Source organism: Gossypium raimondii, chromosome 10, assembly GCF_025698545.1.
Source record: "Gossypium raimondii isolate GPD5lz chromosome 10, ASM2569854v1, whole genome shotgun sequence".
Lineage (NCBI taxonomy): Eukaryota > Viridiplantae > Streptophyta > Magnoliopsida > Malvales > Malvaceae > Gossypium > Gossypium raimondii.
In genome coordinates, this window is record NC_068574.1 from 46,816,275 (window position 1) to 46,831,937 (window position 15,663).

Genomic DNA, 15,663 nt, shown 5'->3' on the forward strand with positions numbered 1-15,663 from the left:
AAATTCATCTATTTTGTTCTTTACGCAAGAACTTCAACGACGAAAAATTAAAAATTTCATCAAAATACTCATCCAAACCCTACTTTTGGTGACAAAATCCAAATTTTGGCAAGCTTTTTTTCTATTTTTGAACCTCAATTTTGATTCCTTTCTCACCTCAATTCATAACCTATGTATTAGGTTTCTTAGTGACAACTTTCTTCGTTCTTTTCTATGTATTTTGTATAAAGTTAATACTAAATAAACCGAAATAAAATATGAAATCCAAATATTGGGGAGAAATTTAATAAAGAAATGCAAAGAAAAGTTATCTAAAGTGCATTACTTGTGGGAAGAGAGAAAGTGTAAAAAAAAATTAAAACATTTTAATTTAATTTGATTGTTTATAATTTAATTTAATTTAAAAATATTGTGTATCACAAAATAATTAGTCATGAAAATTTTTGAACGAAAGGAGAAAAGGGAATAATTAAAGTATCAAATATAATTTAATTCCAACTTTATAATTTATTAATATTATATTATAAAGTTTCAAAAATAGAATTTAGAAAAAAAAAAAAGTGGAGCCCATTAAAACAACGGTTGGAACCTATCCCTTTTGCACACGCCACCCAATGAGTTTGAACACAAATTCAAAATAGAGAAAGAGCCAATCCTCAACGCCTTCATTATTACAACGGCAACTTCTCTCCTTTTCCTTTGTCCTTTTCTACTCTCATCAAATAATATTGTAATATCTACGAAATTAAAATTAAATAAAATCATTTACCATATCAACTCAATCATATGTATCATCCTTTTTCCAAACTTACCAAAAGGAATGTTGACCTGGCACAAATTTTTTCCACTTCACTTATAATTTGATTTACATAATCTAAAAAAATGTTATTTATTTAGATTTTATGTTTTTAATTAATATATATTAGTTTAAAATTGGTAAAAAACTCAAAAAACACAAAAAAAATATTATAAAAACAAACAGAATCAATCACTCGCATTAGTCAGAGTGTTTTGTTGTGACGGTAAAGCAGAACAATATGCTTTAGATTTCGTTTTGGAGTAAATTTCGATTTGTTAAATATTGGATTGTTATATGCATAATATGCAACAATTTTATAGTTTAATGTACGAAATATTTTTTTAATGATGAAATGGGTATGTAAAGTTTATTGAAATGTATTTTATATTTGAGATTTATTTAATTTTATTCTTTATTCTTTATTAATATTATATATAAAATAAATTTTAAAAATAACGATAAATGGAAAATGATATACTAAAACATATAGGTACTTGCATCAATAATCTTTCACAAAAAGCATCAATAAAATATATGAACATTTACTTTGTCTTTAACCCGCATATTATGCTTCTTAATGAAAGCAATTAAAAGAGTTAATTGCACAAAATCCTTAAATTATGACTCTTATTTTAAATTGGTCCATAAACTTCAACATGTTACGATTACATTCTTAAACTATTGATCCTGTCCTTCCATTATTGAAACTATTAAGTTAATTATACTATTAAATAACATGTAAAACCTTATGTGACATAATTAAAAATAAAATTTTAGAAAAATATTGTTGCATAACTCTTAAAATTTAAAACTAAAAATAAATGAAACCGAAGAAAACAAAAAGTGAAGGATAATTTTTAAAATTACTTTGAAAACCTCAAAATTTTTATAAATATTTTTTTATAACAGTTTTAATAGAAAAAGTTGAAGGCTGGATTTAAAATGAGGGTCGGACGGTGGGTGAAATTAACTTTAGGGTAAACTACACCAATGATCACTTTTTTTTACCTTAGGTTACGTTTTAGTCACTTATGTTTGAAATGTTACGTTTTAGTCATTTACGTTATCATGTTGTAACATTTTAGTCACTGAGCCATTAATCGTCGTTAATAGTGTAATGGTAAGCTGACGTGGCATGTTAAATCATTATTTCAAACAAAATTTTAGGTTAAATTATACAATTGATCCCCTTATTTTTTTCGTTTTAAGTAATTTAATTTTTTTTTCTTTTATGTTCTTTAAACTTTCCTCTTCTTTTTTTCATTCTCTTTTGTTTCTCACTCTGTTTTTAGACATTTCCCATTTCTTTTAACATATTAGGAAGTCGAATTGGCAATGAAAAAAGTAGTAAATTGTTTGTCATCATTTGCCTATAACCAAAACCCATAAACCCATACCATGCTTCTTTCTTCACTACCAATTCGACTTCCTGGTATGTTTAAAGAAATAAAGAAGGTAGAAAAACAGAGGGAGAAGCAGAAGAGAATGGAAAAAAAAAAGAAAAAAAGAAAGAAAGAACATAAAAGAATTAAATTGCTCAAAACGAATAATTATGGGGACCAATTGTATAATTTAACCTAAAGTTTTTATTTGAAATGATGATTTAACGTGCCACGTCAGCTTACCATTACACCATTAATGACAATTAACGGCCCAGTGACTAAAATGTTACAACACGATAACGTAAGTGACTAAAATGTAATATTTCAAACATAAGTGACTGAAATGTAGCCTAAGGTAAACAAAAGTGACCATGGGTGTAGTTTACCCTTAACTTTATAAAAAAAAATAGAAGAAAAAAACCAAACAAAGTTAGAAACCTAACCAAACAGCGTCATCGTCGGCTTTAAAATATTTCTTTTTTTTGTTTTTTCCCATTCTCAGACAAAATCAAAAAAATCATGCTTTCAAATTCCATCCTCTACTAAGCTGTCCAAAAGCTTCAATCCAACCACACCAATTCCTCGTCTTACGCGTTTCCTTTCGCTACAAATTCTTTCATTTTTCTTTCCTTTTTTTCTGTAAACCAAAAGCTTTGGCAGCAAATTACAAATCAATGGCTTTCTACTTGAACTGCAATACCCACTTCTTCTTCAAGTTTTCACTCCTTTTCTCCCTTTTGAGCTTCTCCTTCTCCCAATCCGACGTCGTCGAGGCTCCGTCTCCGGCCGCTGATTCTTGCAACGGAATCTTCTTGTCTTATGCTTACAGTTCCGGGACCAAGTTGAAACCCACAGATCCTACCCACCAGCCCTACAGGTTCGAGTCGGTTTTGACGGTGCTCAACAACGGCGATGAGGAGCTTAAATCGTGGAAGGTTTCCGTGGAGTTTCAAAACGATGAGTTTTTGGTTTCCGCTTCGAATGCGGTTTTGGCTGACGGGACGAGTTTGCCTGCCAATGTGGGGAACGGCACCGTTTTCGCTGGGTTCCCGATGAGTGATCTCAAAACGGCGATTGAAACGGCGGGGGATTTGACTCAGATGCAAGTTCAAGTTAAGCTTCTTGGAACTCAGTTCGGAGTGGCGGCTCCTGATGTGCCCTTGCCTAAAAATATTCAGCTTGCTAATGATGGGTTTATTTGTCCCAAGGCTTCCATGCAAGGTAATAATTAAATAAAACTTGGGTAAATTTTAGTTTATTTATCTTCTTTTGAATGCTTGATTTTGTTATAGTGATTGAGTGAAAAAAAAAAAAAGTGGGAATTGAGAAAGGTTTAATTGGAAGGCGTTTTCTAGGTGAAAAATGAATCATTTTATAAGAATCTCAACAATTCTGAGTAGAATCTGTAAGCCTAATGTCTGGGTTCATATGTTGGGTTGAACCTATGGGATATTTCTGTTTCTTAGCATAAGATTTTATTACTTCAGCTGTTTAATTGTGAATTTGTTAACCAAGGCTGACTAGAGACTGAAAAGAAAAAAAGAACAACCTTTGACCATGTTTCAATGTTTTTATGCTCCTAATTAGGCTGAATGTTGTTGTTTAATCATAGTCTTGTGCATTATTAGTTTAGTTGTTGGATTTCACTGAATATGCCTTTGGGATATTGATGGTGTATGTTCTACTGGTGGTGGTTCTTCCAGGTAAAAACGAGATGCAAGTTTGTTGCAGGAAAGACCCGAAATTCAAAGCGAACGTTACCATAGATGAGGAATTCCTTCCTCGGCAAAGTGGCGATCTTACGATTATGTATGATGTGACCAGAACCTATGATTCGAACTATTGGGCGCAGGTTACTATCTCGAACCATAACCCCCTTGGGCGTCTTGATAATTGGAAGTTGAGCTTTGATTGGATGAGGGATGAGTTTATATATACCATGAAAGGGGCTTATCCATATGTCGTTGATTCATCTGACTGCATATTTGGCACGCAAGGACAACACTATAGAGATCTAGACTTTGCCAATGTGTTGAATTGTGAGAGGAGGCCAACAATTATCGATCTGCCACCTACAAAGGCCAATGATACAACCCTTGGACTGATCCCAAATTGTTGCCGAAATGGTACAATATTGCCGCCATCAATGGACCCTAGCAAGTCAAGTTCAGTATTCCAGATGCAGGTCTTTAAGATGCCACCAGACCTCAACCGCTCTGAGCTTTCTCCTCCACAAAATTGGAAGATCAATGGCTCATTGAACCCTGATTACAAATGTGGCCCACCAGTTCGTGTAAGCCCTAGCCAGTTCCCAGACCCAAGTGGCTTGCCATCAAATACGACCGCAGTTGCTAGCTGGCAGGTGGTTTGCAATATTACACATCCCAAGGGTGCAAGCCCCAAGTGCTGTGTGTCCTTTTCTTCCTACTACAACGATTCAGTTGTTCCCTGCAGAACTTGTGCATGTGGGTGTCCTAGCAACACGGCTCGCACTTGTAGTACAACAGCTCCAGCAGTTCTTCTTCCACCCGAGGCGCTTCTCTTTCCGTTTGAGAACCGAACTGCTATGGCCCAAGCTTGGGCTGATCTTAAACACCGAACAGTGCCAAATCCAATGCCATGTGGTGACAATTGTGGTGTCAGCATAAACTGGCATGTTCTTACTGACTACTCCCGAGGGTGGAGTGCTAGGATCACGATATTCAACTGGGACGAGACTGCCTTCCCCGATTGGTTTGCTGCGGTACAAATGGATGAAGCGACCCGAGGGTTTCAAAAGATGTATTCCTTCAATGGAAGTGCCTTGGAATTGAATGGTGTTAACAATACTATAATCATGCAAGGTCTTCCTGGATTAAACTACATTGTAGGAGAAACTGATGGAGCCAACCCAAAGAAAGATCCAAGGGTGCCTGGAAAACAACAAACTGTAGTCTCGTTTACCAAGAAAAATACCCCCGGCATTAACGTAGCTGCAGGTGATGGATTTCCCTCTAAAGTGTTTTTCAACGGCGAGGAATGCGCTCTACCTTCAGTATTGCCAACAAACAACAGTAACAGAGAGGGCTCCACTACAATACTCACAATCTTCCTTGCAGTTTTTGTGTTCATAATGTTGCATCAATAGCTAGGATGAGCCGTTCTTGCTGCGATGAGAGAGACCCGCATGGTTTTGTAACCGATACTGATTCGTTAATTCTTTCAAGTGGTTTGATCATTACATGCCATTCGATGTTACTAAAAATGCCGTGGAATTTGATAGGCTGCTCTGCTGTCTCTCTGGTTTATTGTGATATGGTCTCCACAAACTTACAAGCACATGTAATGATCCATGATCATATAAGAATGTAGCCAACATTGATTTTCCATATTTTTTTCGTTTAGTTTCTTATAAATACAAAGCTGTGTGGGATTATGAATTTTGCATAACCTAAAACTCAATTGTCATTGGTTCAAAATTGCCATAAAAGCCATAAACATGTATAGAGCAATCGAATGATATTGAAACTTAAATAGGAAGAGATTAATACCCAGACTTTCTGTCTAGAGCAATCAAATAGCGTATGTACATAACATAGTTAATTCCTCTGATTAAGAAGAAAAAAGGAGCAAACTTAAAATCTGCTATTAGAGTTAGAGAGTTTCCCATAGTCTGCTGACACCTACAAACAGTGGCTCCACAACTTTGACAATTTTAGAGAAAGCACGCGATAATTAGTCGATTCCTGCCAGATTTCGCTACCAAATACAATCAAAATTCTGCATGAGCACCTTTGCATATCATGCAGAAGTGTATCTTAGACACTTCACCAATTATCTGGCCCTGGTAAGCTTCAAAGAAACCCAGCAGAACATGATATTCACAACGTGAAGACACCATCTTCCAACTAAGCAAAACGCAGTATCTTGAACAAACTCAAGTTCCTACTAACTTGATTGCTGAAGTGATAACTTTTCCGTTACAATGGATATGTACATCGGAAACTGCAATCACGATGTGAACTGGGGTATGGAATAACACCCTACACTGGAATATTATTCATAGAATACCCGTCGAAGTCAAACTCGTTTTCAGATGATGCAACACTTTCTTGCTGCCAGAAAATGGAACTTTAATGTAAGTTAAATATTACACTCATGAAAGTGAGTAGTATAAAGATAAAGAGAACCAAACCTGTTTGAGAAGAGCACTCATGAGATCATCTTGTCCGAAGTGATCGGGGAATATATTGGCAGGGCTGGTATCGCAAACTCTCTCGGACTTGACCCTTATTGTATTGTCAACAAGAAGGTTGTTGAGATGTTGGTTAACGTTTTGTGCACTTCTGAGCTCCTTAACATCGCCAGTTGAGAACACTGCCTTGCTTGCAACAGCAGCACTCCTGTTGTGTCCATTCATTTGGCCTGAAGAAAATCCTTGTTGGCCTAAAGCAGACTGCGTAAGATCGAGGTTGCCTTGAAGAGAGTTTGAATGCTGAGAGGAATCAAATGCTATGCCGACATTCTGTAGCTCCCAACTTTGGGGTTTATGTTGATTCAAGTCGTTAAATACATCGTAACTGGGCATAAACCCTCCGGATCCTTTAATTTCTGAGTTAACATCTTCCTGAAAAGCCCCTTTCGATGTGAGATTAGATACCCCAGGTGTACTTCCGAGAGGGAAACAGTTACCAGGTAGTTCGGAAGCATGATTCATGGGGAAATTCAACATTGAAGGAGTCTGAGAATAACCAGGGGCTCTAATATTTTCAGGGATTCCATTTCTGGAAGACACATTGGTGGCCATTCCATTGGACAATATTGGCTGCCCCATTGATGAGAGCCTAGGAGCATGATTAATAGTGGAATCAACGAGTATCTGCCCTCTTGACTGCTGCTGCTGCTGCTGCTGCCCCATCTGCATCAATAAAGGATTATTTTGGCTACTTTGTGGACCAGGGGGAGGCACTTGCATATTCATGTTTCCGACTGATTGTGCAGCGTGTCGCAAGCTCACAAGCTGCTTTGCCTCCATGGTTGTTGGAATTCCATGAAGTAAATTTACTTGCTGCTTATTGGTCATATGTTGTTGCTGCCCTTCTCCAAATCTTAACTTGGGGTTTTCAAAGCTAAAGATGTTTCTTTGATCAACAAGGGTGATAGGTATGCCGGATTTAGCAGTTGCACGACCAAGCCCTGCTGCTTGGAGTCTGGCAAGACTTTGTGCAGGAAGTTGACCAGTGGCAGCAAGGGTTTGAAGGTCAAGCCCGCTGAGTGAAGACAGTGACCCAAAAGTTGGGTCTTGGGCACTGATAATAGTACTCAGATTACTCTGGTGCTGCGATACCCCACTCAGCCGTCTAAGATACAAACGATATTTCTGATCACATAATAACATGACGGTTATCAGCAAAGGACCAACAACAATTCTGAGAATTATTTATCAGATGCAAATGCAAGCAAGTGAAAAGATTGTGTATTTAGTTACCATATACAGACCTGAAGGTGACTCGCGACGTTTTCTCTGGTAAGGCCAGGAACATTCATCAACTCCAATATTTTTTTCGGAACAGCTTCTATATAAGAAAAGCAAACATAAAAATTCATAAAAATCAACTGACAAGCAGTTGCATTTGAAGTTTATTTAGAACATATTCCCCAACAGTAAAAAAAGAAATTTAAATCAACAGAATTCGATCCAAAAGCATGAGCTTAAACAAACAACAAATCACATAACAACAAAAAGAAACCAATAATTGAAGATCCACTTAGACAAATGCATGCTGACCATGCTAGCATGTTTCTACTTGGATCTTTCAGTTGTTTGCTAAAAACCTCGAACAAGAAAGTGAAAACAACAAGAACATGGCTCATGTTTTCAGAAAATAAAGACATTATTACTAAAAGTCATATGCTAGTGTAATAAAAAAAGATGTAATTTTTCAGCAAGCAAAATGAAAGAAATGGGTAAAAGATTCGTACTATCAATGCCTAGTTGATTAACCGCTGCAACAAATTGTTGATGGAGCTCAACAGACCACACAACCCTCGGCTTTTTCAGCGTAGAAGTATCATCCCTCTCATCGGTTTCCTCTTCCTCATCTTTCCTCCTTTTTGAGCCTTTCCAGTTCCCTTCATTAGCCGAGGACGAGTAATCAGCATCGTCAGATTGTTTAGGCTGCCGGTCCCCTTCTTCTACACTTCCTGACTGCTCAAACTCCTTCCACTCATTCTTCCTCTTTCGAACCACATGCTGCCATATGTTCTTGAGTGCTTCGATACGAACTGGTTTGATTAGGTAGTCGCAGGCACCGTGGGTAACGCCCTTCATAACAACCTGTTTCCCATCATCTGCTGACATCACTGCAGGGAATACAAAGTGGGATTAGCCCAAAAACATAATAAGGGTAATTAAATCCATGTGGAAACATTGCTTACTGATAACAGGGAGGTCCATTTCCAAACCAATATGCTCAAGAAGTTTGAATCCATCCATGTCCGGCATGTGCACATCACTAAGAACAATATCGTACCCATTTTTGTTCTCTCGGAGTTTGGACAATGCCGTCTCCGCTCGATTGCATTTGGTAACTGAGCAAAGCACAAATCCAAAAAACAAATCAAGCCTTTAAAGCTAATGACATACTTGTTATGGAAAATAAGCTAATCTCAAACCCAAAGTTGTAAACCCTTACTGTTCACAAATATAAGAAAACAGAGATCATTTTCCCTTTTGTTTTTCCCACTTTGGACCCACAAAACAAAATCAACATGAGCAAAGAAAGAAAACCTCAATAATAAAACAAAGAATCAGAAGAAAGAAACATGAGTTTTGATAATACCTTTATAAAGGCAGGCTGTTAGCATCTTCTCCAAGATCATTAAACAAGTTGGATCGTCATCAACAACAAGAACTCTTAAACCAGCAGGAAACTGATCACTAATTGTATCTCCTGCTTTCCAAGTGGAAGTTGAACTGCTAATTGACATGGATCCTTTTACACTACTTACATTCATGTCTTACAAAACTGACCCAGAACCAAGAAGATAAAAATAGAGAGAGAGAGAGAGAGAGACAATCTTTTTTGCATAAAGATGCTGCCTTTCACATCTTAAACTTTAACTAAACATAAAAAAGATTGATACCCAGGTTGAAAAATTGAAAGAGGTTGAAGTTAAGGATGAAGGAGAGAGGGAGTTTTGGATTATTAGAAGAGAAAATTGATACAAAGCATTTGTGAGATTGAAGTTGAAGACATCTCTGCTTGTCTCACCCAGAAGCTCAATTTCTGTGTTTTGTGGATTATTTTATGTTTTGTTTAATAAAGTGGGTCAGTGATATAGGCATGGATCCAGCTAACTCCACATATCCAAATCTACTCAAACAAATTTACTTTTTACACTTCACTCCTTTAATTTTTACTTTATATAAGATTAACTAAAACCAAAATCCTCACCAACCATCTCTTTTATCTTTCCATTTTCTTTCTTTTTTTTGTAACTATCAGAATAGAGATGGTTGTTTGAACCAATTTTATATTAAAATTCTCAAATCTATTTATTATATGATTATAATTATAGGAAGGAATTAATCACTAATACCAATAACCAACATCTTAATTTCAACTAAAATATACTTGTAATTTTATTAAAAGAGTTAAATCAATTTGTTTTTATTTCTTTGGAAAATTATCATTCCAACAAACACTATCAATTCTCTCTCTCTAAATGCAAATCTGCTGAAAATAAGGTAATTATCTACAAACAGTATCAATTATCTTCTTTTTTCTTTACAAAACTATCATTCCAACGAACAGTATCAATTCTCTCTAAATGTCGTATGGTTAAAAATAAGGTGAATTTTTTAATTTCATTTTAGAATTTTTCTTATTTATTTAATTTTAAAATAATTTATAGATATACGACAAAATTCCAACAAAAATTTCAACCATCAATTTATCAAATACTAATACTTTTATTTACTCGTGATTTACATTTTATGAGATTTCTCAATTTATTTAAGAACAACAAAAGTATTAGTGTCAAATTTAATATACTAGTTTGAGAGATCTGATCTAATCACCAAAGCCCAATAATATAGCTTTGTATTCGTATTTATTATGAGTAGATATTTTCCTTTTAGCCGAGCATAAGTTTTTATTTTATATAACAATAAATCTCCTAATTTATTTTGCTTTGAGTTTATTTCTGATCCGATTAAAAGTGATATTCAAGTAAAACCTTTCAACAAGATCAGTTTTAGAATTTAAAATTAGGTCCAAATAATTACTTTATTATTATGCCAAAAGTCAAAAAAGCCTTGAAGTTTCATTTTTTCCCCTTGCCGCCACCGCCGGCTGCTGGTTGTTCACCGACCACCGACACAAAACCCATTATTTCAAAACCTGGGGTTGATTTTCCACAAAAACACATACCAAAGAATCTTTCCCTTAATAAAAACAAACTTTGAGTTGCTTAAGCATGTTTCTTAAATGAGTAAATTTGTTGTTGTTGTTGTTAGTACCTTTATAACTTGGACATATCAATCCAAAAGAATAAAACTAGTCTTAAAAGTTGGGTTATACATCTGATTCAGCATAACATAAAAGTTGAGTGCCCTTTATTTATACTTGGTATACATTAAATTATACAAATTATGAATGTGGAGATTAATGCTGAGTTACATACATAATTATCACTAAATAAGAATTTTATATTTTATTATGAAACATAATAAAAATAGCAAGACAAATAAATATAGAGAACATAAAAATGAAAATATTTTAATGAAATGATGCGGTGATTATTATTTTAGTGGGAAAGAATAAAAAATGTCCATAAAGTTTAATTGCTAAATCTTAGTTGAAAATTGTAAATAAACTTCAATTTAACAATTAAAATTATTAATGGTTTTATAAAATATAGGAATAGAATCCACAAATTGCTTGAAATTTTATTTGGAAAAACTAAAAAACACTATATTGTTAAAAGATCTATATTCACTTATCTTTTATACTAATAACAACTTTGTTTTATTTATTTTGTAATTTTAACAATCGGCTTTTTCTTTGTTAGTTTAATTCGCCTCTTAAACTATACTCGATTTCCTACTTTGATATCTAAATTTTTTTATCTCGATTTGGTATCTAAAGTACACTCAAATTTCCAATTTGGTACCTAAAGTATAACTCTATTTTTTTGTCCATTTTTGACAAACGTTAAAAAATTCTTATAGCCAATCACAAAGTGTTACATGTTTATGTAAAACACCAGATTTTTTATTAAATATATATGCACATTAAAAAATTAAAATGAAAATAGATATATAAGAAATTTAGAAAATTATAAAAGCTAGAAAAACATATAAATTATTAAAAATATGATAATTGAAAAATTAGTTGAAATTAATAATATTATTACAAAATTGTAAAAATTATAAAATTGAAATTAAAAAGTTTAAAACAATTTTTCATATAATTATAAAATTCTAAAAATATTAAAATTTCAAGTAATTTTGCAATTACTTGAAATTTAAATATTTTTATTTTTATAATATTTTCAATTTTATATATTATTTTGATTTTTAAATTTATAATTATATATTTTAAATTTTATTAAAAATATTTTAAAATTATATATTATATATGATTTTTTACATTGTTAATCAATATAATATATATAATACTAAAAAACATACTAATAGCGCCACGTGGCCAATCAAAGTTAAAAGTGCTTTTTAATATTTAAGTATTTAAATTGCCACAATACAAATTTCTATTGGCCAACCATATGCCACGTGGCGCTATTTCATTGGCTAAAGTTGTCTAGTAGTTTTTTTTAATGTCCGTTATAAAATAAATAAAAATAGAGAAAATTGATACTTTAGGTTCCAAATTGAGAAAAGAAAATTTGAGTAGCAAAGTAGAAAAATAAATATACTTTAGGGACTAAATCATGAATTAAGTCATTTAATAAAAATAAAATGGTGATTTGAAACAATTTGGTACTAAAATTTTCAAAGTATTTATTACCTAATTAGTTAATTTTATTTGAAAATTTTAAAATATCATTACAAATAAACTTAATTTAACAACTAAATACAAATGTTTGATGAATAAAACTAATTATTAATAAATTTATAAAATATAAGAAAAGCATCCAAAAGTTGTGGAAAAATTTATGTTGTTAAGTGGGAATGGACAAATAATTGGTGTATAGCTTAAAACAAATATATTCCTTACTTTTTATACCAATAATAATTTTATTTTATTTGTTTCATAATTTTAACAATCTTAATTAAAATAAACATGAAAAATTTTCAAATTATTTTTAGCTAATTAGATTTAATTTAAGTATTTATAATACAATTATAATTATAGTTTATACTTGTAATTTTATAAATAAAAAGTACATCTCATTTCCACTCCAAGCTTTTAGAATATTCACCTATTTTATTAAACAAAGTTTTTATTTTATTATTTTTAAATTTCTTTAGAAAGCTATCATCCCAGCAAACAGTATCAATTCCTCTAAAAGCCATAAGAAAATGGAAAAGAAAAATCTCCTCAAATTTGTTTTATATATATTCTTTTTCACTAATGTAATTAAGCTTTTATTTAGTGAAAATTTTAATTTCATAAGTCAGGTTAATGTTTCCCCACGTATCTTATTTATTTAAATTTTAAATATAATCTATGATCACATAGTAAAATCTCAACCTTATTAAAAATTTCACCGTTAGCTTACCAAATAATTATCCTTTTATTTATGTCTTATTTAGAGGATTGACATTTTATGAGATTTCTTAAATTATTTAAGAAGAATAAGATTGTTGGTATCAAATCCAATGCACTAGTTTAAGAGATCCGCCTAATGGCTAACTCCTAATAATATAGCTTTGTATTCAGAACGGTTACATATCACTAGTGTTATTTGTACTTATTTTATATATCAATGCATTAAAAGAATGATTGTATAACCACAATTATCTTTATTCATTTTCGATACGAGCCTAATCTTATTTGAATTGAAGGTGATTTTTAGATAATTTTTTTAATAATATTGGCTCTGAAATACAAACTTGATTAAAGCTTTTTTGAGAAAAACTTAAAACTTTATTTTAGTTCCCTTACTGCCACTCTTGCTCAGTTGTTGGTTGTTCTCCGACCACCAACACCACAAACCAAAACCCTTTCTTTTTTTTTCTAAACCTACGGTTAATCGTTAACTTTCCACAAATACATATTAATGAATCTTTTCTCTTTAAAAAACTTTCATTTGCTTAAGCATGTTTCTTAAATTATTTAATGTTGAATTTGTTCTTGGTTTTTTTTTTTTTTAAGAATTAATACCTTTTAATTTGACATATAAATACAAAAGAAAAGATAGAATAAAACTAGTCTTAAAAGTTGGATTGTATATTTGATTCAACATAACATAAAAGTTTATTACCAAAAAAAAAAAAACATAACATAAAAGTTAAATGCCTCTAACCACAGGAGCTAGGTGAGATGGCAAGGGCCTCTCTTACCTTAACCAGTGATTGGGGGTTCAACCTTCGCCCTCGGTAAGGAGTCGCTTTAAAACTCGTGGCTAGCATTTGTTGGGCGCATCCCTCCTTAATTGGGAATTAGGGATCTAAAACATGAAAAATAACACGGAGTAAGCATTTAAGCTTAGTAAGTTCATATAACAAAGAAATTAACTTACCATTTAATCACATTTAAGGTAAGCATACAAAACATATCCAAACCAATTTGGCCAAAAGCCTAAACACATATCCTCAACAACCATGTTAATCATGTAATTCAACCACTATTCAAATTCCATATACATGTAACATTTATACCATGTATCCATATATCATATATAAATCATTTTCATGTAATTCATGTAAATACCTGTACTAGTTCGTATTGAACTCTATAAACTCAGAACAGAACTATGCTCGTTGAACCATTTAAAATATCATTGGATATGCGTGTAATATACACGAGGTGTACTGCACTGTAATCTGTCAATTCATATACATGTATGCTCATACGAGCTATGAATCGGTATGCTCTTACGAGCTGTGAATCGGTAAGCTCATACGAGCTGAGAATCAGTAAGCTCTCACGAGCTACAAATCGGTAAGCTCATACGAGCTGTGTGTGTCCACAACACATGCAGGACCTCAACTAAATCGATAACCCTAATAACATGTCATTTATATCCTACGAATCCCTAAGGTTCAAACAGGACTTGGTAATCGTCGGATATGCGGTCGATATTTATACATAGTAATTATAAAAATCACATACATATAATTCAATTTAAAACATATAAATATACAATTTAATTACATGAACTTACCTCGACGAGTGTACGTAGATATGGAGATGACTAATCCGATATTTTCTCTTTACCTCGATCTAACTTAGTACGAGGTCTGACAGGATCTATACGAATAAATTTAACTCATTTCAATATAATTCTCATTCAATTTAATCCAACATAGAATTTTGGAAAAATTACCATTTTTCCCTATACTTTTAATTCCTTTGTAATTTAGTCCCTAGGCTAAAAAATTAAAGTTCATACAATTTAATCCTTACTCAAGCCTAGCCAATTTTTATACATATTAATAGCAGCCCATATATTTCACAAAATTCATAAATTTTAACATAAATTTATCACCTTTTTCAATTTAGCCTCTAATTGACAATTTTACCAAAAATCTCTTTACAAAAATTATTTATCTAACAACAACCATTCATTTTCTATAATCAAACTTCAAAATTCAAGCATGTTCATCAATGGAAAAACCCTAATACTTTAACAATTTTGCAAATTAATCTTCGAGCTAGCTAGATTAAGTTACTACGATCCCGAAAACATAGAAATCATAAAAAACGGGACAAAAATTCATACCTAATTGAGCAAAATAAGCTTGCTAAAATTTCAAGCTTCCATGCCTAGGTTTTCTTTTTAATTTTTGGTGGAAGATGATGGTAATGAATGATAATAGTTTATTTTATTTTATTTATCATTCAATACCTATTTACTAATTTAACCTTAAAATAAATCAAAATTTCAATAATAACAACCCATATTTATCCACTAACAACCTTAATGGCTAATTGCTATATAAAGACCTCCAGTTTAAAATTCTATAGTTATTTAATACCTTTAGCTATTAAAAGAACTTTTGCACTTTACACAATTTAGTCATTTTATCAAATTAAGCATGTAAACAGTAAAATTTCTTAACTAAATTTTTATATAGTATTTCTATCATACTGTAGACCATAAAATAATAATAAAATAAATTTTTTGACTTTAGATTTGTGGTCCCGGAACCACTATTCCAATTTAACTAAAAATTGGCTGTTACAACTCTCTCCCCTAAAGGAATTGTCATCCCCAAGAATCTTACTAGTAAAGAGGTTCGAATATTACTTTCTCATAGTTTCCTCGCGTTCCCAGGTAGCTTATTCTATTCCGTGTCACTGGCAGAGAACT

At 32.3% G+C, this 15,663-nt stretch overlaps 2 protein-coding genes across 4 annotated transcripts; one reads left to right on the forward strand and one right to left on the reverse strand.

Annotated features, from left to right (window-relative positions):
• The first annotated feature begins 2,673 nt into the window (after nt 1–2,673).
• On the forward strand, nt 2,674–5,551 carry LOC105775536 (COBRA-like protein 7). Its single transcript, XM_052622658.1, has 2 exons — nt 2,674–3,402; nt 3,885–5,551. The coding sequence occupies exons 1-2, from the start codon at nt 2,856–2,858 to the stop codon at nt 5,306–5,308; spliced, it is 1,971 nt and encodes a 656-aa protein (XP_052478618.1). The 5' UTR covers nt 2,674–2,855; the 3' UTR covers nt 5,309–5,551.
• Nucleotides 5,552–5,662: 111 nt separating this feature from the next.
• On the reverse strand, nt 5,663–9,474 carry LOC105776456 (two-component response regulator ARR2). 3 transcript variants are annotated; one of them, XM_012599111.2, is made up of 6 exons: nt 9,003–9,474; nt 8,599–8,751; nt 8,143–8,523; nt 7,660–7,733; nt 6,356–7,540; nt 5,663–6,275 (listed from the first exon to the last, which is right to left on the reverse strand). In XM_012599111.2, exons 1-6 carry the CDS (start codon nt 9,175–9,177, stop codon nt 6,204–6,206), a joined length of 2,040 nt encoding a protein of 679 aa, XP_012454565.1. In that variant the 5' UTR covers nt 9,178–9,474; the 3' UTR covers nt 5,663–6,203. The 3 variants fall into 3 exon arrangements, with proteins under 3 accessions (XP_012454565.1, XP_012454564.1, XP_052478617.1); XM_012599110.2 differs by having other exon boundaries at nt 7,660–7,736; nt 9,003–9,473; XM_052622657.1 differs by lacking the exon at nt 9,003–9,474 and adding an exon at nt 8,856–8,985 and having other exon boundaries at nt 7,660–7,736.
• Nucleotides 9,475–15,663: the final 6,189 nt, after the last annotated feature.

Bases quoted from the DNA above. Each gene is read 5' to 3' on its own strand.
- LOC105776456 (XM_012599110.2), bottom strand. From the start codon at position 9,177: ATGAATGTAAGTAGTGTAAAAGGATCCATGTCAATTAGCAGTTCAACT. The intron at 8,752-9,002 runs GTATTATCAAAA...TGCTTTGCTCAG, and splicing joins AACAGCCTGCCTTTATAAAG to TTACCAAATGCAATCGAGCG. The intron at 7,737-8,142 runs GTACGAATCTTT...TTTCTTATATAG, and splicing joins TAATCAACTAGGCATTGATA to AAGCTGTTCCGAAAAAAATA.
- LOC105775536 (XM_052622658.1), top strand. From the start codon at position 2,856: ATGGCTTTCTACTTGAACTGCAATACCCACTTCTTCTTCAAGTTTTCA. The intron at 3,403-3,884 runs GTAATAATTAAA...TGGTTCTTCCAG, and splicing joins TCCCAAGGCTTCCATGCAAG to GTAAAAACGAGATGCAAGTT.